Source organism: Rhinopithecus bieti, unplaced genomic scaffold, assembly GCF_001698545.2.
Source record: "Rhinopithecus bieti isolate Rb0 unplaced genomic scaffold, ASM169854v2 scaffold_8350, whole genome shotgun sequence".
NCBI lineage: Eukaryota > Metazoa > Chordata > Mammalia > Primates > Cercopithecidae > Rhinopithecus > Rhinopithecus bieti.
The window spans coordinates 1709496-1733281 of NW_016806031.1; the positions used below are offsets into that span (position 1 = coordinate 1709496).

A 23786-nucleotide genomic window follows, 5' to 3' on the forward strand; every position below is an offset into this window, starting at 1 on the left:
AAAAAAAAAAAAAAAAAAAAAAAAGCAGAAAAAAAAGCCAGACATGGTGGCTCACACCTGTGATCCCAGCACTTTGGGAGGCCAAGGCCGGTGGTTCACCTGAAGTCAGGAGTTTGAGACCAGCCTTGCCAGCATGGTGAAACCCCATCTCTACTAGAAATACAAAAATTAGCCAGGTGTGGTGGCATGCACCTGTAATCCCAGCTACTTGGGAGGCTGAGGAAGGAGAACTGCTCGAACCCAGGAGGCAGAGGTTGCAGTGAGCCGAGATTGCGTCACTGCACTCCAGCCTGGGTGACAAGAGGGAGACTCCATCTCAAAAAAAAAAAAAAGAAAAAACACCTCTTTTCATTCCAAGTGTTTCACACACAGTATATTGTACATGTCTTCCCAAAGAGGTTTACAGATGTGTCATTTAAAAAGTGGGTTAAGCGTGAGAAACTCTTAGAGCACTCTTCAATTCGTATCTATAGCCCCCTGTTGAGTGAAGTTGCTTGGCCTTCACTTGACGTTGTCCAACGCTCGTGCTGACTGAACAGAGGCCCTGCCTGTAGTAGAAGAACCAACAATAAAAGCAGACTAGACTAATAAAAGCAGGTCAGACTGTCCAGGAGATTCACTCAAGTCTACACCTTTCTTGGGGATTCCGGTTCTTAGCATGTTAAATTATACGTAGTCCTCCCTTTACATATAGAAACCCACTTAATGCTACATCCATTTTCCAAAATTATTTGAGCACAGACCACCTATTCCCTCCACCCCCCATACATCTTTTATAATCAGGTGATTTAATATGTAGAACACTGGTTGGAAAATGACTTGGTAAAGCAATTAAATGTAAACTTTCACTAATAAAAGAAAGAATTCTTATAAATAAAACATCGTAACAAAATAAAGGAATAAATACAGCTGTTATTCTGCCTATCTTATGCTTCTTTCCAGTCTTACATTTACACCCACTTTATTAGAAAGCTCCTCTTCAGCTCTTCTCCATTGCACCTGGCTCTGCCTCTCCCAGGCCAGCACAGCCCCCAGGCATTCTGGGAACTTGTCTGCAGGGTGTCCTGCCGCTCTGGCGCCTGAGCCCGTTCCACTGTGCCATCAGAGTGTGCATTTCTAAGAAATGCAAGTTGATGGAGCTCATGAAAGCACACTAATTTGCCTTTCTTTATGGCCAGGGAACAAATGGATAGAGCACAGAAGACACCATATGTTCTGGTCTCTTCAATGCATTAGCAGATCCACAAAACTCCTTCTGATTTCTCTGCTCCAAAACAGAAGAAAAATAGCCAGCATCCAACACTGCCTCCACACCGAAAAACGCCAAATAATACCAGCCGCAAGCTCCACATTTCCCTCCTGCAACACCTTCTTTTTCCACAGTAAAGAGGGAGATTTCCACTCTGGTATTTTTTCAAGTATCACCTATCAACTGTTATTTTTATGGAGACATTTTATTGAAATACAATAGTAAATCTAGTTATACCCTCAATAAAGCTTTGCAATCTGCAACCTTTACAAAGTATCTTACTATAGAGTTGTTCAGAAACAGTTTTCTTAAAAATCTGTATCCCTTAACAAAGGCAGACTACTTTAAACATGGCTTGAGAATTTATGTTAATGTAAATTTATTTCAAAGTAATTTTTCTGAGTGAACTTTATACTTCAGATAATTTATGCCCCTTCCTAGTTTCTTTTATAAAAATATCTGCAGATTTTTTTTGTCACTATAGAATCCCACCGATTCCAAATGAGCCCTGGTTTGAAGCTGGCTGCCTCCTGTGCTTACTAAATGGGCTGTCAGAGAAGACAGAGCAGGAAAAACAGGTAAGACCTGTCACAGAGACTCTCTGGGCTCATCTTCACCGAGCACCCCACCTTGTGCAAGGCATCCTACTAAGTAGTTGGGTAATACACAATGAATCTCACCTGATCCTGCTACCTGGAACCAGAAAAGGAATGTACAACCTGCAGTATCTGAGGGGGGTTGGTTCCAGGACCTTCCTCCAAGAACAAAATCCATTCATGTTCAAGTCCCTGGTATAAAACAGTAGTGTATTTGCATATAACCTATGATGTACATCCCCTTAAATACTTTAAATCATGTCTAGACTACTTGTAATACCTAATACAAAGTAGCTATGTAAATAGTTGTTACACTGTACTGCTTTTTTATTTGCATTTTAATAATTGTGTTGTTATTAGTACTATTTTTTTCCAAGTATTTTTGACCCATGGTGAGTTGACCGTGTGGACACAGAAGAGCCAAACGTATTTCAGAATTAATAAAGCATGGGAAAATGCACCAAGAGCCAAAAAGGAGGTGCAGATAAAGCAATAAAGGAATTGAGGAGAGAGTAATCATTTACAGTGTTGGAAAGGCAATTACCCTAACAATAAATGGTGCCATTTGTACTACCGTAACACTGATATTTCAAATGCAGAGATCAAACATCGTGGGTGTTTTTTTAAAATAGGAAAATGGTAGAAATGTTGTTTCTACAATTGGAATATAATATGCCAATAATTAACTACAGTGACCTAATGTGCTTACTGTAATAATCCAACCTGAATTTTTCCACAATTACCACTGTATTTAAAAGAGTAATTCCTGTGTTTATTTCTAAAAACTCAAGATTTGACTATATGACTACAATAAGAGAATGCAGCCTGTCTAATATGCCAAAGTTGCCTATAAACTAAAAAGAACTGACTTAAGCCCTGGAGTGGTTGCCTCACATTACCCCACCCCACAAGGCTGAACTACGGTTGGGTAACGAAATGCTCCTATTTTGAGCATTTAGCTAACTGATTCATCCTATTCCCATGATGCATCCAATGGTTTAAACGTAAGATTTCTAGACCCCCAACTAGACTCTGTGAGACACAATCAGCCATTGCTGTGTGAAAGGTCCCCTTAAAGGACACTAGGGAGTGGGGGCCCCACCCTCTTTGTGTACCCAAACACACAGCTGTGCAGGAGAGGACTCCCGGTGCTCACTTATTCTATTGTTTGTTAATGCCAGAACACATTTACGGCCAGAAAGGGAAAATGAAAGACTATAAAACCGGCCTCCTTCTTATACTAAGAAGATAAAAGTCTGTGCCTTGCTCAGAATTGTAACTTTTCTTTTCTTTTTTTTTTCCTAAATGTGGATTGTAAGAACAGTAATTACCCAACTATGTGAAGCCCAAAGAAAGTAGAGACCAGCAGCATCTGGGCACTGCTTCTTTTTTTTTTTTTGAGACGGAGTCTGACTCTGTCACCCAGGCTGGAGTGCAGTGGCACAATCTCGGTTCACTGCAAGCTGTGCTGAGCGCTTCTTGGAAATATAGAATCCTGAACCCACTTCACATCCATTAAATCAAAATCTGCATTTTATCCAGATCCCCAGGTGATTTTGTGTTAAAGTTTGAGATACCTGACTTAGAAAAAAACAGTCATCACAATGACTTGAAAAACAAAGATGAGCAGATTTAAATTGTTCTAATTTTACAAGCAGAAAAATGGTCCATAAGGAGGTAGCAATGTGTGAAGGACAGAGGCTTGGGTCTGAGTTAGGCATCCTGTGTTTTCTATTGCTACTCTTTTGCCTCTTAGCCTAAAGAAATCTCAGAGTATCCTATTTTCTCATTTGTAAAATGAGGATAAAAATACCTCGGCCACAAAATTAGTATGAAGATTCAATCAGGTGACAATTAGTCAATGAACTTCTAAAATGTATTAACTAAATGGAAGAAATTCAGGTCCCTGCATCTGAAACATCTGACTTTCTCAATGCTGTCACAGCTTGGGTGACCACACATGGAGGTGGGCATGACAGTCCTAGGTTACAACTGCTATCTTGGTGTGATCAATAATAGCACTCCCTTCTTTCTTAACAGCATTTTGGAGCTAGGCACGGGGGCTCACGCCTATAATCCCTGCATTTTGGAAGGCCAAAGCTGGAGGACTGCTTGAGGCTGAATGTTCGAGAACAGGCTGGGCAACAGAGTGAGATACCATCTCTACAAAAAAATTTAAAATTAGCTGGGCATGATGGCAGGCCCTGTAGTCCTAGCTACTTGGGAGGCTGAGGCAAGAAGACTGCTTCAGCCCAAGAATTTGAGGTTTCAGGGAGCTGTGATTGCACCACTGCCCTCTAGGCTGGGCGACAGAGTGAGACCCTGTCCCTCTCATCAAAAAAGGGTTTGGCTTGGACAATAGATCGTATTGTCACCCTACTGATAACTAACTTACTGAGTGCTTCATATGAGCCAAACACTGCATTAGTTGTCCACAGCCTATGCTATACTGCCTTACCCAAGACAGGAAGGTGTCAACTGTATTCTGGGGATAAACAAAAGTGGCAGTGTTTGTTGACCATGCATAGGAACAAAAATATTTTTAAAAATAGCTTTCCTATTATATGAAGCTAGCACAAAAATGCATTTTGGAATGATTCTAGAAATAACATCAAAAAATACAAATGTTTGGCAAACATAGTTATCACCTGAATTCTCTGAATATTTTGTCATGAGCTTAAGTTATAAGCATGTAGTCTCATAAACTTGCTAAGTATTCTCTAACATTTCACAATCTCACTAGTCTAATTTAAATAACATTACATTAAAAGTTTGGTATCAAATTCTTACAGAGCTAAGTCACTGTGATAAAATACCTTGTTTTACTTATGACCATTGCGAAAACGTACCATGGTGAGAAGCTGTATACATATTAACAATTAAGACAATCTCTGGTACAAGTCTTTGTTATTGTAATAATTCAACTCATCCTGAAGTTGAGAACTCCTATCGCTGATGTCCCCCCTGGGCACATGAGAGGTCTAATGACAGAAAACTTGTTGAAACAAAGTCATCCAAAACAAGAAAATACTTCAGAGGCATAAAGCCAGGCCCAGGCTGCCAAGCAGCCGCCTGATTTCCCAGCTGATCCCAACCCACCCCAAGCTGTGTGTCACGGCACTACATTTCCTCACGTGTCTATAATGGAAAAACAACTGGATTGCATGTCTCAACTAGCTTGTTTTGATATAACCAGTAATCCAGATGGCACATAATCAATAAAATAAAAATGCTGGCTAGGCCCAAGGAGACAAAATCTTCAGCCTAAATCCACAGGAAGTACTACTTTTCACTTAACTTTTAAGTAGTGTTTTCTAACAAACTAAATAAGATGATTTAACATTTAAAAAACCTTTAAAAATGCTTACACTTTATCACAGACCCCACCGATGGCTTAAAGAAACATAGGTCAGATGGCTTTGAGTTTTGCAGGGTTCAACACTAAACATTTTAATGTGTGATAGGGATCAAACTTCCATTTTTTCTAAAACTATGCCAATAACACTGTGTTTTACAGTTTGTGTCCATTATTAAATCTGTCCGAAAGTTTTGAGGCAGGTATGGAGGCTTGTAAAATTTTAATTTTGAAATATTTATTCCATTTATTTTACATAAAGGAGCAGAAAAGTCTCAGACAAGTTCAATGACTGGTCTAAAGTCACCTGTGTATGGGTGGTGGGTCCGGGCTCAGATCCATCTCTACCTCCCTGTTCAATGCTCTTGTCTAGACATAATTGAGAAGCATTAACACTGAAAGTAAGAAAGTTCCAAAACAACCTAAACCTGCCAAAGTTAATCTAATGCTAGTTGCACTGTAATGTTTATCTTCGATTCTTTTTCATATCTCTTGAAAGAGGATGACAGGAGAAGATTTATTACAAGTCTGTATGTCTCCTTGGAAATAGAGCTTAAGCAATTTTAGCCTTGGGCTGACTTTCACAAACTAAGGTGAGAAACTAAATCTTATAATGATGCAGGACAGAAAAATTCTAAAACGAAAGCACTAGAATTTTACTGTTCTAAAAATAACACTTAAAGTAGATATGGGGCTTCCATTTTGTGAGACACATTGTCAGAAGTTTAGGCGATACATACGAAGGAATTGTTAACTAGAAAATACCTGGAAAAAGAAAATACTCACAATGTTATAATACTGACTTTATCAACTCTAACTGAACTTTAAGGAAATTCTAAGGTGAAACTAATAGATCTACTGCCCCCCTCATTATTATTGTGTGATCTTTGGAAAATTACCTCCCCTGGCTGAGTCTAAGGTAGCCAGGGTGAGGAATCACAGTAACTACAGTAAGTCCATACAGTGTGGACCACGAGGTACCAGCCATCAACTTCACAGACTGCCAGACAGGACTAAATAAGAAAAAATTATGAGAGTGAGTGTTAACTTCTGTAACATTGTTTTAAAAATATTCAGTGAGAAAGACAACCAGAGCAGCAAATATTCTAGTGCAGTGGCTAATGGACAAAACTACACAAAAAAATCAGGTTCTCTCAACAATAAATTGGCTACATTTGGTGATTAGTAATGTAGCTAGGGTTGCAAAATTTTAAAAGATTTTAAAACAAGAAACATAGAAAGATTAAGAGGATAACACATAAGGAAGAAAGGAACTGCCCATCAGGGAAACGCTACGCTTGTATGCATCTAATAAAATATTCTCAAAACACAGAGAGCAAAAATGGATAGAACTAAGGGGAAATGATATATCTATCATTCTCATAGTAGAAGATTTATACCTCTAAATTTTTGCTGTATAAAAAATATTAGTTATATCAAAGATCTAAACAATACAATTAAAAGGTTGACTTACCAGACTAGTATGAAACCGCAGACCCAACAATTATAAATACACAACCCACTCAAGCACAGATGGAACATTTCTAAAAAACTGATGACACATGAAGCCATAAAATAAATATTAACAAACTGCAAAGAATCAATACCACATAGACCAATTAATTGCATGTACATGAGTAATGGCACTGAAGAAAAGGTAAATTAGTAAATGGTGTTGGGACAGTTTGCTATTCACAGGGAAGAAAGTAAAATGGATTCCTGTCTTATGCCAAACCCAGAAAGAATTTCCAACTTGATTAAAAATTGAAAGAGAAAAGAAAACATTAAAAGGTGTAGAAGAAAACTGAAGAGGCTGGGCATGGTAGTTCACGCCTGTAATCCCAACACTTTGGGAGGCTGAGGTGGGAGGACCGCTTGAGGCCAGGAGTTTGAGACCAGCCTGGGCAACACAGTGAGACCCTGTCTCTATAAAAAATATAAAAATTGGCCGGGCACGGTGGCGTGCCTATAAGCCTGGGTGAAAAAGCAAGACTCTGTCTCAAAAAAAGAAAAAAAGAAAAAGAAAAAAATCATATGAAAACTATTAACTATAAAGATAAGATTGATAAATCCAATAATATTAACAGGAAAGTGAAAACACAAGCCATAAACTGAGACAAGACAAACGCCTGAAAAAGGATTATTATTTCAACGACCAAGGATTTCTGAATCAGTCAGAAAAAGACAAATTTCCAAGTAGGAAAATGAGCATGAGACAAAAAGACATCTGACAGAAAACAAAAATGGAAAGCAAGCCAGGTGTAGTGGCCCATGACTGTAGTCCCAGCTACTTGGGTGGCTGAGGCAGGAGAACTGCTTGAACCCAGGAGTTTGAGGGGCCAGCCTGGGCAACCTAGCAAGACCTTATCTCTAAATAAGACAAAACAAAACAGAAAAAAAAAAACACCCCAATAAAAAACCCCTTAAACGTAATCAGAGAACACTGCTGCTAATTAAGACCACAAGAGCATTTCATTTTATAACCACAAAGTGGGCAAAATTAAAACTTTCGACAATATTAAAAGTCAATGAGGATGTTACACGATAGAAACCATTGCTGAGAGGAGTATAAATTAGTAGAAACATTTTGAAAAACAACTTGGCATTATCTCATAAACTTAAAAGACACGCACACCTTACGAATCCAGCAGTTTCAATCTTGTACACAGATATACAGAGGAAAGTGGAAGAATGTTCACAGCAGTAGCACATGAACTAGCAAAAACCTGGAAGGACCCGTGTGTCCCATGACAGGAGAATGAGTATATAAATGAAGAAATATTATCTGGAATTGACATAAATATACTGCAGCTACATGCAACACAGAGGAATCTTAGGCATAATTTTTTTTTTAAATAACAAGATTATAAACAGCAAAATACCATTTTTGTAAAGTTCAAAAACAAAACTAAACACTTCTTAGGAATAAATAATGTGGCAAAAAATTGATTAAGAACTGAGCACTGTACTTCCCTCTGGGAGGCAAGTGGGGCAGAGATGGGTTCAGAGAAGAGCATGTGGTAATAATGTTTTACTTCTCAGGTTGGAGAATGGCTTCATAGCTGTTCTTTCGACAAATACTGTGTTATAACAGTAAATATTAAATAAAAGAGAAGTTCATTACTGGGAGAGGCATCTCTTCCTGCTCTCATCATTTATGAGAAGAATCTCCTGAACTGAAATGAGCCTCTTTATAGCTCCCTTCCACTATTCCTAGTAATATTGCTTTTCCTGGAATGACTTTCTTCCTTTACATAGTATCCTTCAAATAGCATATGACAGACTTGAGTTTCATTTTTCTAGTCTAAAAATATCTTTTCTTAAACCCCTCCTAATGAGAAGTGGTTTCCAATTTTACACTAAAGCAGCAGCCACCCCTCAGGATGGTTTCCAGTCCATCAGCATCACTGTAACACAGGCCCTCCGAAACGGATCAAACATACTGGGCCTGGCAGCCCAGCTCCAGGCAATATGCTGAGGACAAAGAAGCATTGTGGATAAAGATGAGGACAGTGGGAGTTTCTGTAGCGGTGGAGGAGTTAGTTGGAAACTGAGGAATTGCAGACAAAAGGGAACAGAGGCAGCTACTGTGGAGCAGGGGAGAGGGTGGGCAACCAAGCATCTGGACTATCCAGCAGCTGGGCTGAGTCAGTCAGGCCACATGCAGTCACACACCTGGCGAAAATCCCATCTGAGAAAGCGGGATGGGAACAGAACCTTAGAAATGCAAAGGCAAGGTAAAAGTACTGGACTTTTGCTCATTTTCAGAAATTTACCTAAAACCTGATGTGAAGAAATTGCTAATCTAGGGCACAGACTAATAGATCCTGCCTCCATCAGGAATCAGGATCTGGGGACAGTGAGAGAAAGAGGAGGAGACCTCTGAGGACCCCAGCGACCTGGGCATCGGAGACAGCCTCGCTTCCCCCACGGGTGTGGGGGTGGTGGGTCGGGATGGGCATGACCTTAGTCCATTTTGTGCTGCTGTAACAGAATATCTGAGACTGGGTAAATCATAAGGAACAGAAGCGTGTGTAGCTTACGGTTCTGTAGGCTAGGAACTTCAACACTGGCCAGCACATCTGGCAGCTTCTGGCGAGAGCCTTGCGCCGCATCCAAGCACGGCAGAGAAACGGAAGGGGACCCCGGTGCATACGCAAAGTGCAAAACAGAAGAGGCAACCTCGCTTTGTAACAACTTGCTCTAGTGGGAACTCATCTGTTCCCAAGAGAACTAACCCACTCCAGAGAGAACTAACCCAGCTTCCAGAGAGGGATATTACTCCATCTAAGGGACCTAATCACATCTCAAACGCACCACCTGCCAATACCACCACACTGAGGACCAAGTCTTAACGTAAGTTTCGGTGGAGCGAACCACATTCTAACCACAGCAGGGGTCAAGGGGCCAGCGGTTAGACTGCACAGTGAGGGTGCTTAGCATTTCCAATGCTGGGTATAAGGGCTTAGACTGCCTTCTTTCCTTGAATCTAAGAACCCAATATTTGTAAAGAGCCACTGTGACTTCATGACAAATTTGGGGAGACAGCACACTATGCCACTGCTATAGCTTGAATATCTGTCCCCTCCAAAACCCAGGTTGAAATTTAAGCCCCAATGGGGCACTACTGAGAGATCACTGGCTCATGAGGGCTCTGCCCTCATAAATGGATCCATTGATTATAATGGATTAAGAGATGATCGTGGGAGTGGGACTGGTGGCTTTATAAGAAGAAAAAGAGAGACCTGAGCTAGCATGTGAGCACACTCAGACCCCTCACCATGTGAGGCCCTGTGCCACCTTGGGACTGCAGAGTCCCCACCAGTAGGAAGGTGCTCATCAGATATGGCCCCTTGACCTTGGACTTCTCAGCCTCCATAACTGTAAAAAACAGATTCATTTTCTTTATAAATTATCCATTTTCAGGTATTCTGAGGAACAGAGAACAGACTAATACAGCTATTAAATATAAATAGGTAACTAACAAGGGCATCCCACTTTCAGAATGATCAAAACATTAAAAAAAAGAAAGTTGCATCTTAGAAAGGTTTAGGAAGGACAAGAATCATGCTTCCAGGAGAATGGGGCCACCTATAGATAATTCTGTGCTAATCTGCAGCAATGGCCAAGAAGTTACGCTGAAGGTCAAAATCTACAAGCACTAAGAAGAGAAACAATGACCTTTGGGTCCTTAGGTACCCCAGCTCCACTAACGTAGCCTAAAATTGAAGGAGATTCATGGGAAAACCCATCAGACTGCTGATCCATATTAAGTTTATTATGTCTAAACACCTGAACTGCAACCAAGTCTGTACTCTTCTATACCTGTGGTATTGATTTTAAGGTTAATTTACAATAAATTCTACTTCAGCTTTGATGTTGTAGCTTGTCAAGACGTTCTGAATCTTGAATGAGCACCTCTGGTATTTGTTATCTCCAACAGCTGCATGGCACCTGCAAATCTGATAAGCATACTTCTAATTCTTCCACCACAAGGAATTCATTGTCTATGCTATGATGCAGTTCTGATAAAATACTTGTAGGTGTCAATAAGTCACTGATTATCCTCTGACACCTCTCTGGAATATATTTCATAATGTTAAAAAAATCCTTTCCTGAAATGCAGCAGGATAGGAAATTAGGCATAAACAGGCAACCCTGTTTTTTTTCCCTGTGAGATTAAATGTCATTTATTTACAAAGACTTAGATTTTAGAGAATTAACTTCTTATCCTTAAGGCTAGGACAGTCCTCAAAATTAAAAAATAAATAAATAAATAAAAAACCTCCTTGGTGCCTTCATTAGCGACAAGAAGAGGCAGGCCCTTGAGAAGCTCAAAGCATTTACATGTCTCTTGCCTTTGGGCATGCTTTCCATCTCCATGAGAATCACAAAATTTTAGATTCTTTAGAGACTATGTCTGTAAGTCCCTTAAGGGCACTGGATCCGTCTTCTGTGTTTGAAACTTAAATTACTTCAAAGCAGCTCAGTGCTTTCTTCCTATGTCATCCTTCTTGGATTAGATTTTGGGTTTCCTCTTGGTTTCTTGCATCTAGTTCAACAATGCATCTTGTTACAGAAGAATTTAGTAAGAATACAGGCACTGGGATGCTCTCTCCTTTCGGACCTTACATCACACTTGGAGCAGTGACTCCAGCCCTTCTTTGGCAATTAAAGAAAAAATTGACATTTGTATTTGTGGTAAATTTCCACTCCAGGTTTTTCAAAAGCATGACTACTGGGCAAGGCTCCCGGTCCTCCTGCGTGGTCACCAGGCCCTCCCTCCCGGGCCTGCACCGCGCACTCTCACGTCGGCGGCGGCCTCCGAAACAGACTCCTCAGAAACCGCTCCCGGCGGCACTGGGGCTCCCCGGTCTCCCACACGAGGTGGCGCCTCCCTCGGCCTGACCCTGCGGAACCCTCGGAAGCGGACACCCCCTTCGCCGTCCCCTGCCTCCCACCCTGACCCCTCACCAGCTGTGTACTTGTCTGCGGGCTGCTGGGGCGCCAGGGCTGAGGCCACCCCGCAAGAGGGGCTGGAGAGAGGCCGCGCGCCCGCGAGGAGGGACGAGGGCCGAGCCCCCGGGGCCGGACCGCCTCTCCAGGAAGCCTCTCAGGCTCTACCCTCACCCCTGCAATCCGCTTCCTCCCTGACACCTGGGTGATTCTCTGGGAGTAAACATGTGATTCCCGCCTGAAAGCCTTGACTGGCTTTCCCCTCCATTAGGATCCAAACTCCCATCTGAGCTCCGCAGCCGCAGCAGCAGCAGACCCAACTCACATGCCCCCGCCTTTCCCTAACTCCTCAGCCCTTAGCTCCCGGCTCCTGGCCAGGCCTCCCCAGCAGTCTGGAGGTTGCTTTGCCTTCGGGCGGCAACACCCTAGTCAGGCTCCGTCTCAGTTCCCCTAGGAATTGAAGACCACGGGCAATGGGATGTTGCCTGACTTATTCTCGGTTGTTTCTCGGATGCTGAGAATGGAGACTGGTAAATATGAAAACTCAGGGTTTTCTGACTGAAGGGCCTCTCTGTCCTCAGTAAGTGTTTTTTAGTGGAACGGATGCGTACTGCTGAGAGCTGACTGGTGAATGCCGCTTTTCTCTGTTTTTCCCAGGCCTCCTTCCTCCTGCACTCCTCTCCCCAGCCTCCCCAGTTCTCCCAGGCAGAGCCCTCGTGCCCTGCCTGTGCGCAGGGCTCTGCTCTACTGCACCTCAGGCAGGGAGCAAGCACTGAACTCCCAATCGTTCCCAGCCCCCAAAGCGCATGGCCATAGATGGATTATGCTATCACTTGGTAGGGGATGCCCGTCTGTGTTATTGGCCAAGTCTACATAATTCCCAGAACAATTCTTTGTAGATTAGTGGATGGGTAGTTAATTGGATCACAAATTTGACGCCTTAATAACTGAAATATATTATGCTGACGGGTCACTCAGATTACTTATCCAGAATATGATTCATTATTCTTTTTTTTTTTTTAACAATCTCACTCTGTTGCCCAGACGGAGACTCTGTTGCCCAGTGGCGCAATTTCGGCTCACTGCAACCTTTGCCTCCCAGGTTCAAGTGATTCTCCTGCCTGAGTAGCTGTGACTATAGGCATGTGCCACCACACCTGGCTAACTCTTGCATTTTTAGTAGAGACAGGGTTTCACAATGTTGCCCAGGCTGGTCTTGAACTCCCAAGCTCAAGTGATCCACCTGCCTCAGCCTCCCAAAGTGCTGGGATTACAGGCATGAGCCACTGTGCCTGGCCAGAAGATCACTGATTATTCCACAGATAAAGTCCAAAAAAAAAAAAAAAGAAATGACCAAATAATACTACACATCTGGAGACATAATCAGAAGAAGAGTCACAAATAAAGGTGGTTAAGGTCCTTCTGTTTCTATTCGTCCCCTCATTTAATTTCTTTTAGTGTTTTTGTGTGTGTGTGTGTGCGCGCGAAACAAGATTCTAGGTGCTAAGGATTCACAGATGAATACAATTTACATTTGGACTAGGGGTACATACAGTCTGAAGGGGAAAAATATCACTTCATATAATACAGTTCTAGTATAATCAGAATTCCAAGGGAAGGGAAAGAACGCATCTTCCAATGTACGCGTGGACAGTAAACAGCACAATGTACAACTTACACCTAACTTAGTGTAAGGTACCTCACACTTTAATTTAAAAATCTTTAATATTAGAATGCATCATTGAAATTTAAGCCTTAAAATTAAGGACTTTTCAGACTAAGCATCACAGAGATGCTAAGCATACTGGCAAAATATGGCATGCGGGTTAGTTTAATGAGACAACATAAAAATTCAGACCAAGAAAATAAATATTCAGAAGCAAAGGCTTTTTAGAAGTGAGACACGTTGGAATGCCTAATCTACTACAGAGCTTGTTTCTTCATCTGGAAAATGCGGATAAAGTGTTTTCCTTGTCGGGTGGTTATGGGGACTAAATGGTAGATTACCAGGCATATAATGAAGGGTAGCTATTTGTCAACACATGACTACATGCTAAGACTATGATTTAACAGGCTGGCAAAAGAAAAGATAGGGAATCAGGAAGAAAACAAGCAATAAAAGGTTTGTTACTAACAGAGGGTGAGTTCTGAAAAAGCAAGAAGAGTTCAACTTATCCAGGATGTCATAAACACCAACTATCACAACCCAAAGGCCACTGTGACAAGATGACTGTTCCTACCTGTCCAGTCTGATAATGTCTGGCAAATTGGTTAACTACTCGATAATCATTTGCAAAGTACTCCATCAGAATAGAAGGAACCTCAGCAAAATCAGTAGGGCACCTGGTCCCTAAAATAAGAAGAAAAAAAAAAGTTGGCATGAATCAAATCGATATATTTATCTTACTTTTTATGTACCCTTTAAAACTTTTATTTGTACTTCTGATGAACTGTAAGTTTTAATTCATTAAATCAATATTTTCTTCTATAAATTTACTGTACATATTTGCAGAAAAGTTTATTATAATCCTATATATTTTCCTTTATATCAAAATTAAAACAAAATATTTGCACAGCTGCCAAAACACCTTATAAAGCAGTGGCTCACACCTTTTACAAACAAACCTGTCTTCAGCTATGCTGGCTGTACATGAAACAAAGTAAAACATTTCTAATATTAATATAGCGTTTGTATTTAATTCACTAAATTCCATTACCTAATACTTTTATCCTTCCTTTGTTTTACAAGTACTTTATTTTATTCATTTATCGCTTTTTGTAACAAAGTCAATTCTCAGTGAGGAAAAGAAATATTTTAAACTCAAAATTACTTAAAGTAACAAATCCTGTAAGAAATTTAGATGACATTTAATGATTCTGTTCAGCCCACCTACAGTCTTTTCAATGCCTTCTCCTTGTCCAAAATACTGTGTGTAAAGTTAGTTAATAAATGCTGGATGCCAACAATTCACTAGTGGGCTAATGCTGACCATATGTGATAGGGAGCTTAAGACTTAAGGATAAGCCAACGAAGAGGAAAGTCTGTAATATCATAAAATACGGGCACATATTTAGCAGCATAAAAACTACAAAGCAGAACTATGATTTTATACAGGGGAAAGATTAAAAGGACTTCATCATACTTTTTAAGCATGCTTTATTTTGTTTCCTGATTTTGAATATAAAGAGAGACCATTCACTTACTTATTAACTCTGTGGTAGGTATTAAAGAGATACCTTTTTATTCACACACACATAGCCACAAACTTAAATTCAATATAAAACACTGTAAAATGTAAAAAGGGACAAACTTGAAAGACAACTGAGATTATTCCCTGGTGAAAGCTGTTAGCAAGCATGGGAAAAAGCACTGGAAGATCAGGCTGCACAACTGTGGGGAGGACAGGATGAGGCAATCTGAGATAAAGACCACAGGACATGGTAAAACGATCACATTTTCCAAATAAAAAGCCCCTTTCCCAATTTAAAAGAAAATGCATGTTTGTAAAGGATTGTAGTAAATAAAAGCCCTCCTCATGGCTCACCAGTGACGTGTTGGTAACGAGTACGTCCTAGCATTGAATGCATGGCATGTCCCATTTCATGGAAAAGATTTTCCATCATGCCAGGAGTCAGCAAAGTTGGAGAACTCCTTGAGGAACGGGGAAGATTCAGCATAAGAACTACAACTGGGAGTTGATAGGCTCCATCTTCCTTTAGTCTGCCTCCACGGATAGTGAAATGGCAATCCTTTAAGAATCAGAAAACATACAAGGAAAAGATAGTATTTGGGAATGTGAAGAGTAAAACAGTCTGAATGAATACAAAATTTCACCAAAATGTGTGAGTGCAAATTTTAATTATATTCTTATTCTATCTATTTACATATACACAGCTTTTCTTGACATTTTTTATTCTGCTAAAATTTTAATTTTTTAAAACATCAAGAACACATTCAGTTTATATGGATTAATTCATTAATTTGGTCCCAAAACATGCATTGAAATGATGCTGTGCCAGATGCTGGAAACAAAGTCAGCAAAGAGCTTAGGAAGGGACACTAACATTTATTCTGAGTCCCTACTACGTGTCAGATAATGAACTAGTAAGTACTTTCCGTGTCTCTTGGCTATTTTTTTTTTTTTTTCCATTTTTTAAGATAGGGTCTTGCTCTGTTGCCCAGGCTAGAGCGTAGTGTTGTGATCACAATTCACTGCAGCCTGGACCTCCAAGCCATCCTCCTGCTTCGGCCTACTGAGTGGCTGGGACTACAGTGTGCTCCACCACACCCAGCTAAGTTTTTAGATTTTTTTGAAGAGATGGGAGTCTTACTATGTTGCCAGGGCTGGTCTTGAACTCCTGGGCTGAAGTGATCCGCCAGCCTCAGCCTCCTGAAGTTCTGGGATTACAGGCCTGAGCCACCACGCCCAGCCTCTCTTGACTTTTATCAGTTGAACGAGATGGGATCTAAAGTAGTGTAAAGCAAGGGATCCGGATCCAGAGTAACTTACTCTGAAACAGGCACTACACTGAGACTCACATACACTGTATCACTTATTCTCCACAACAACCCAGTGTAACAGGTATCTCACTTTTCAGATGATAAAACTAAAACTAGTCTTAGAATTATTAAATATGGGCCAGGCACGGTGGCTCAAGCCTGTAATCCCAGCACTTTGGGAGGCTGAGACGGGTGGATCACGAGGTCAGGAGATCGAGACCATCCTGGGTAACGGTGAAACCCCATCTTTACTAAAAAAAATACAAAAAACTAGCCGGGCGAGGTGGCGGGCACCTGTAGTCCCAGCTACTCGGGAGGCTGAGGCAGGAGAATGGCGTAAACCCAGGAGGCAGAGCTTGCAGTGAGCTGAGATCCGGCCACTGCACTCCAGCCCGGGCGACAGAGCGAGACTCCGTCTCAAAAAAAATAAATAAATAAATAAATAATTATTAAATATGTCCAAGGACACCTAGCTAGAATTGCCGCACCTTGGATCTGAACCCAGGCTGACTATTAGGAGCCAGGGCTCCTAATCACTAAGTTGAGTCTCCACCACCCACCCATTTAAGCAAAGAGGAAGAACACTGGCCGCAGAGTCTGGTGACCTGCACCCTGTTCCTACCTTTCACACCTACTAGCCAAATCATCTTGGAAAAGAACCTGCCTGTGCAAGCCTCATCTCTAAAATGCTTCCTTGTCAAATCCCACAGTGGCTGTCCAGAATTCATAAGCTCATATCTGTTAAAATCTGTGCTTTGGAAATTGTGAATCACTATTCAAACATAAGATACGTTATTTCTGTTATAACTTATAACCTAAACTCTTGACATTTCCTATCAAACTACATGAAACTGCTAAAGCTGACTGGCTGTCAAAGTCGGCCAACGCTAAAGAAAAGGAGATGAGCTGCCTCAAGTCTTCCACATAAGGAGCTACTTGGTGGTTGGTAAGGTTTCCACATGGAATATCTTCTGCAGTTTTAGAACAGGTTCATTGTCAAGTATGGAAAAGAGTTAAAAGTTGGGGATCTGATCGGGAGGTATGTCTTCAAGTCCTAGCACTTCTGGCCAAGTAGCTTAACCTCTCTGGCTTCAGTTTCCTCATAATGTGAGTACCTAGTCAAAAGGCTGAGGTGAACATTAAGAGGCTGATGTGTATAATGGACTCAGTGCACTGGTTGGCACAAATAAGGATTCATAAAATGTCAGCTGTCATTATTACTATACTTAATACCATGACCCAGATAAAAGTGACAAATACAGACTGATGTAATTATTTCCATAAACTTTTTAATTTTAAAATGCTATCTTAATTTCAAATGTATATATCTGGTAACCATCATTAATAACTTTTAAATATCATGGAATTTAAAAAATGATACAAAGTTCACATTAATACAAATGAAATGCTGATCAGTTCTAGAGAGACCAGTTTATAAAGAAAGGATCACCTGATGTGGCTTGTCTGCTCGCTGAAAAAAATCACAGTAAATGTATCCCAACAATCCTTCAGATTCATGAACGACAGCCTAGAAAAAAAAATTTTAATTTGGTGGTAAATTAGGCCATCCGATTCTCTAAAACCCCCAGCACAAGAATCTGTATGTTAAACACCCACAGCCACACATACAGACATTTTAATTACATTCTACATCCTGTATTGTCTCGAGATAGATTCTCTTTTCCCCGCATCCTCTTCTGCTCCATCTCTTGAATGATTTTGGTTTTGGAATTCTGTGTCCAGGAGAGGAAATCCTCCTCATGAGGGCCTTCTGTCCTGACTGCCTATCCTCTACAACACCTTTACTAACCACCACAAGAGTTGAGAAGAAGTGCTGCCTGGGCAGTTTTAGGAGCAAAAGTATTTTTCCTTCAAATCCTGGAATGTCATGATATATGCCCAAGCAAATTATAACCCTTGAATTTGAAAACACCACAATGCAGCTCCCAGCTTGAGTTAAAAATCAGCAATATCACTATCTATCCCCTCTCCAAGAGGCAGAGCTTATAGGAGAGACTCAACCGCTACTCTCCATCTTGCCTTCTTTGTTCTTTGAGAATTTAATGATTGCATCAAAGAGAACCCCGATTTTGTGCTTTGAAATTACCTGCAAGTATATATTCATTGTTCATCAAACATCTATTAAGCACCTACTTGGTGCCAGGAACCGTTCAAGACACTTGGGACACAGAAGTGAACGCAACTGACAACAGGGCTGGCCCCCGGTGGAGTGCACATTCTGCAGTTCTGGGGAAACCTCTTCATCACTCGCATTTTGTCCTCTCAGTCTCCTCTTATAAACTTTGCTTTTTATTATATCTCAGCATTTTATCAATCTCTATCTTTGTTGGAAGTTTGTAATACAGATATTGAAGTAAATCAATGTAATGATGAACGTCCTGCCATCCTGACTCTCCTTTCAATCCCACCACCACACCTACTCTCCACTCACAAGACGTGGCGGACCGAGAGACAATGAGATTGTTTACATTTCTTAAAATATAGTGAAGAAAGCAGTGTGGTAAGCATGCTAGCAAAAATCAAACAACAAAACAATACAATGTCTTAGTGACAAACACAGGTCAACAAAGCCTCAAATCCCATGAGGAAAAATTTAAAATATTCATGCCTCAAATAAAGTGGGCCTTCACAGGAGAAAGATGATTGCTAGATTTGAAGTTATTATCAAAGAAGTTAAATAAATCAGAACACAGGACGTAAATTAATATCTGATGCAAATATAAGCCCCTACAACATGGGATGGGGGCTGGAAAGAAAAAAGGTCACTCATGCAATGGATTTGGGAATTAACCAAAAGGGACACACAGCACTGAAGGTACATACAAAGTAATGGCCAATTTTCCTCTAACTAGAATTTGTGGATATATGAAGGTGTATATATATTCAACCTTCTATCAAGTTCCAAACAACTTTTTTAGAAAACTCTGCTGTTTTATGTTTAGATCCTTTATACAGTGTCCTAAATCAAAAGTGCAATTTGGATTTTTTTGTTAAGCAGAAATAAGGCAGGGGACACACTCAATCAGGGCAAAGTTACTGTAAACACGAAACTGCTGTTGACTCAACTCCCAAACCGAAAGGCTAACGCATGCAACTGCAGGCTGAGTGGGAGCTCACCAGTTTTCGGACATCTTCACTCCACACCTCTCCTTTTGCAGGCTGCTCTGCATATAATGAAATCCCCAATAGTCTGTTTAGCAAAATATTCAGGCCTTCCATGCATGCTCCAAGAGAGAAAAACGGGCAATATAGGCTGGGCTCAATATTATACCTAAGAGAAGGAAGAGAGGTTCAACAGCATCTTTGTTTATTTCAATTTCTGAAGGTAAATTCAATTAACTTTTCATTTAATACTTAAGATCACTGGAGCTAAAGAAGGATTCAAAACATAAAAGTGCATTTATATCATTTGAGGGGTTCTCAGACAGTGTCCTTCAGAATGACAGTCTGATTATTACTAGTGCTAGTCGTAAGTCAGTAATTAAGGTAGACATATCATTCCCTAATCTTTGTCCCTTCCATTTTATTTACTCCTTTACTAACCCAATTAAGCACTGTCTCAACTGCTCACCGTATACATACTTATATGCAAGATATGACCAGTTTCAGTTATAATGGTAACTCTTACCTCATGAGTTATATTCTAGAAACTCATGACTTATATCACATAAATATTAAATGAATAAAAACCCTGAGGCACATTAAGTGAATTTAAAGTTCTCATCCAGTAAAATATTCATTTATGAAAAAAAAGGCCTGCAATATAAAGAATAAGATCTTAATTTATCTGTTTTATAGTTAGATATCTTAAGGACAACAGAACCAGTAAGGTGAATTATTCTTCACCCAAAAATAACTTTTTCTGTTCTATATATTCCAACATAAACCAAAACAAATCCAAAATATGTGATTTGAATGTTTACATTTGAGTCAGTAAGTCAAGCCAAAATATATAACCACAGCCAAAAATAATGGCTCTAGAATATTGTAGGTCTTCATTATACATCTACTTTTTGGGATTACCAAAATATATATATTTTTTTCAATTGGCTTTATTTGTGATTCTAGAACTGCACAACATTTCGTTCCATAAAATAAGTCCCTACAAATTTATATACAAAATATATACAAACATAGTTACTACTAAATCAATGAGTTTAGCAAGTGAACATAAATTGCACAACAAATGAGACTTTGGCTGTGGACATCCACAAATTTACACCTTAATTTCTAACTGATTTTTCATTAAACAGAATCCTAGTGTTGAAAGAGACATTCGTGACCAGTGCCCTCGCTCCCTGGTTCGTTCACTCAAGCATGCTATCGGCAAACCTGCGGGGTGCTGGAGGAGAGGAATCGAGAGCCTTTGTGTCTAAGCAGCTGGCACTGAAGGAGGCAGAGAAGTGAACCAACTACACTGTGTCTCGGGCCTGGAGCAGTGCTCAGGCACACAGCCGGTGCTCAATAGGCAGTGCTGAAGGATGAATGAATGAGCACTGCGCAATGGGAGAGCAAAGGAGAGCGTGTACTTGTGGAGTGCAGAGTAGCACCAGGGAAAGCTTCTCGGATAGGAATTAAGAAAGAATCAGCCAGGTGCTGTGGCTCACACCTATAATCCCAGCACTTTGGGAGGCTGAGGTGGTGGATCACAAGGTCAGGAGTTCAAGACCAGTCTGGCCAATATGGTAAAATCCCATCTCTACTAAAAATACAAAAATTAGCCGGATGTGGTGGTGGCTGCCTGTAATCCCAGCTACTCGGGAGGCTGAGGCAGAGAATTGCTTGAACCCAGGAGGCAGAGGTTGCAGTGAGCTGAGATCACGCCACTGCACTCCAGCCCGGGCGACCGAGTGAGATTCTCCATCTCAAAAAACCAAACAAACAGAATCAGACTTTGCAAGGCAGGGCTGGGATGAGGAATGGAAAATGGGACTCATAATAGGAATCCTGGGCGGAAGCGACAGTGTAACTCAAGTATGACGGCGTAAAATAGCCTGGTGACTTCTAAAAAGGATGTGGTTAAAGACGAAGCAGTTACCAACGCAGAGATAAATGGAGAAAGAATGGGAGCAGAGTCTGGAAAAGGCAGGCAGGGGCCAGAAAACAGAGGGCCTGGTCCACTAAGCTGAGGAACTGGGACCATGCACCACAGGCCACGGCCTCTAAGCTTCCTCACCAGTGCACACTAAAATAACTTTTGAGTATTCAACCTTCTATAAGAACATTTATAAAGTATACTCATGTGGTATTGTTTTATCACATTGCAAAAAGGAGACTTTTTATAAGTTGAGATAAAGAAAATAAATATACATAGAATTTCTAATATTTTATGACTACACTCTCAATGAATTGCTTGCAGATGCCATTTGGGAGACAGCTTCTGTAGGCCACAGTGGAGCATCTGATGTTTTCTGGAATGCTGCACAGTAGACAGTGTGGGGGGTGGAATGCAGGAGGGAGGGAGGGCTGACAGGAGGACAGACTTCCCGGCTTCAGAGGGTGAACTCTGACGGAGGGCAGTGGGGTCAGGGATGAATGTATTTTTTCCTTTGAAATGCAAACGTCTCAGGACTGTGTGAGTGACTGGATTTGGAGGGTGATGAGAAACACAGAACAATCTAGAATAACACTCAGGTTTCTGGCTTGGACAAATAAGTGGGATGGTAGAGTCACTGAATCAGCCAGCGCAATGAACACAAAAAAAGGAAGAGGGGAATCTGGGTGTGTTTGTGGGAGAAGAGAGGAGGGTGAGGTGTAATGATGGGAAGAGGATGGAGGGCTCACAGAAAATAGACTCCGTTTTGGAGACACCGACTGTGAAGTGCCCATGAGATGCCAGACACTCAAGACTCAAAGCTAAGGAGAACAAGGAGACTTCGCTGTCTGGATGTTAGAGCTATAGAGGGAGACAGGGCCATAAGGGAAGGGCGATGCAGGCTGAGAAGAGGGTAAAGGGTAGACCCCTGAACTATCAGAGGGAGGATTGGGAAGGAAGACAGAGAACAGCTCAGAGCTACTGAAGAACTAAGAGAAAGGAGCACCATGGAAAGAGGGGAGAAAATAAATGATAAAAGGAAGTGGTCCAGGCTTGAGGTTTCCACTCCTGCACATGAGAAGGTTGAAAGTCACCACTCCATCCTAACAAGCAGGAAGCTGAACAAACTGAAAACCAAGAATCTTAGATTCGGCAGAGAATCCAGGCCACAGAGCAAACTGCTGCCCCCAAAACTGGAAAGACAGGTAGGCAGACATAGAGAACCACATCAGAACTTCACAGAGCAGAAACCTCCCACAGAACCTACTCCCAAGGCAAGAACGTCTAAACTATAATTGGTTATAAAAAGCAATTCACTTTTTTGTTGCCAGATAATAAAACCAACCCAAAATAAAGGAGAAAAAGAAACTTTACATATTAAAATTATACCCTTCTTAAGATTATAATGAACATATGACATTTATTTTTATGGAAAAGAAACACAGTAAAGCTAATAGCATAGCTTAGTTTACTAAACTATAACCTAAAAATATTTACTGACTTATCCAATGACCATGACACTCATATGTGTTAGGCAAATAGTAACAATGGGCAAAAAGTATACTGTCTTGCCCCCTGGCTCACTATGCCCACCCCCAGAGGCAAATATCTTGTGTATCTTTCCAGGCATTTTCTATGCACATTCTTAGAAGTTTATGCATGTAAACTTTATGTATATATAAACTTACTTTGGCACAAACAGAATCATACCATTCACACCATCTCGCAATTTCATTTAACATAAAACTATATCAATGATATGTATTTTTTACACATACATTTTTCATAAAAATGTAACTTGGAATACTTTCCAGTTTAGTATATAAAGCTCTATCCTGTTTTCTTTCATGGTGTAGTCATCCACAGCAAACACATGACAAAGCTTATTTCATGCATCTCCTGCTGTGTTGTACATGAGCAGAGAGGAGGCAAGGCCAATGAGAGCCTGAAGCATCAATGGGGGGAGTATCTGACCACTGACATCATTTGGAATTTCTCACACACAGGGATTATTAAAGGGTCCCAGACTTTTCATCAGTTTTATCCTTGATTTTAATTTCTTTACAGAAAATGCATCCCATGAAGCCACACCCAGAGCTCACTTCCTGCCTTGGTCTGCCTCTGTTCCTTTTAACTGACAGTAAGCTGCTGTTAGTTTAGCTGTTAAAATGATGCCATAGTGAAACGTCCTTTTCACACCCACACAAGCCTATCCACAAGATAAACTGAGGAAATGACATTGCTGCAAAGAGTATGAGATCTTAAATTTTTTGACAAGTATTTCCAAATTGTCCTCAAAAAAAAAAAAAAAAGCTGTTCTAACTTACATTCCTACCTACAGTGTATGAAAATACCTAGTGCCCTCACTCTTGCCAATGTAATTCTGACATGTATCTTTTAATGCTTCCTTTATTTTCCTTCTTTGGGTAGGTGTGCTGCATTTCCTTTTTCTTTCTAATCATTTGATCTCTTAGTGATATCTATAGTCTATATTTTAGCTTCTCTGGTGGTTTCTCTATTGTTTTTTAATTTTTTTTTTTTTTTTTTTTTTTTTTTTTTTTTTTTTTTTTTTT

The 23786-nt window shown here is 40.6% G+C and overlaps 1 protein-coding gene across 2 annotated transcripts in view; it reads right to left on the reverse strand.

Annotated features, from left to right (window-relative positions):
- Positions 1 to 23786, reverse strand: part of MIPEP (mitochondrial intermediate peptidase) — a 224544-nt gene that overhangs the window by 151571 nt on the left and 49187 nt on the right. For both annotated transcript variants that reach the window (XR_001886079.1, XM_017874490.1), the window contains exons 11-14: positions 19296 to 19449; positions 17608 to 17685; positions 15202 to 15406; positions 13897 to 14006 (exon numbers count right to left, since the gene is read on the reverse strand). Coding sequence is in view for 1 of the 2 variants with exons in the window: in XM_017874490.1 (XP_017729979.1) it covers positions 13897 to 14006; positions 15202 to 15406; positions 17608 to 17685; positions 19296 to 19449 (547 nt within the window). In the remaining variant the exon portion in view is untranslated. The remainder of the gene's footprint in view (positions 1 to 13896; positions 14007 to 15201; positions 15407 to 17607; positions 17686 to 19295; positions 19450 to 23786) is intronic.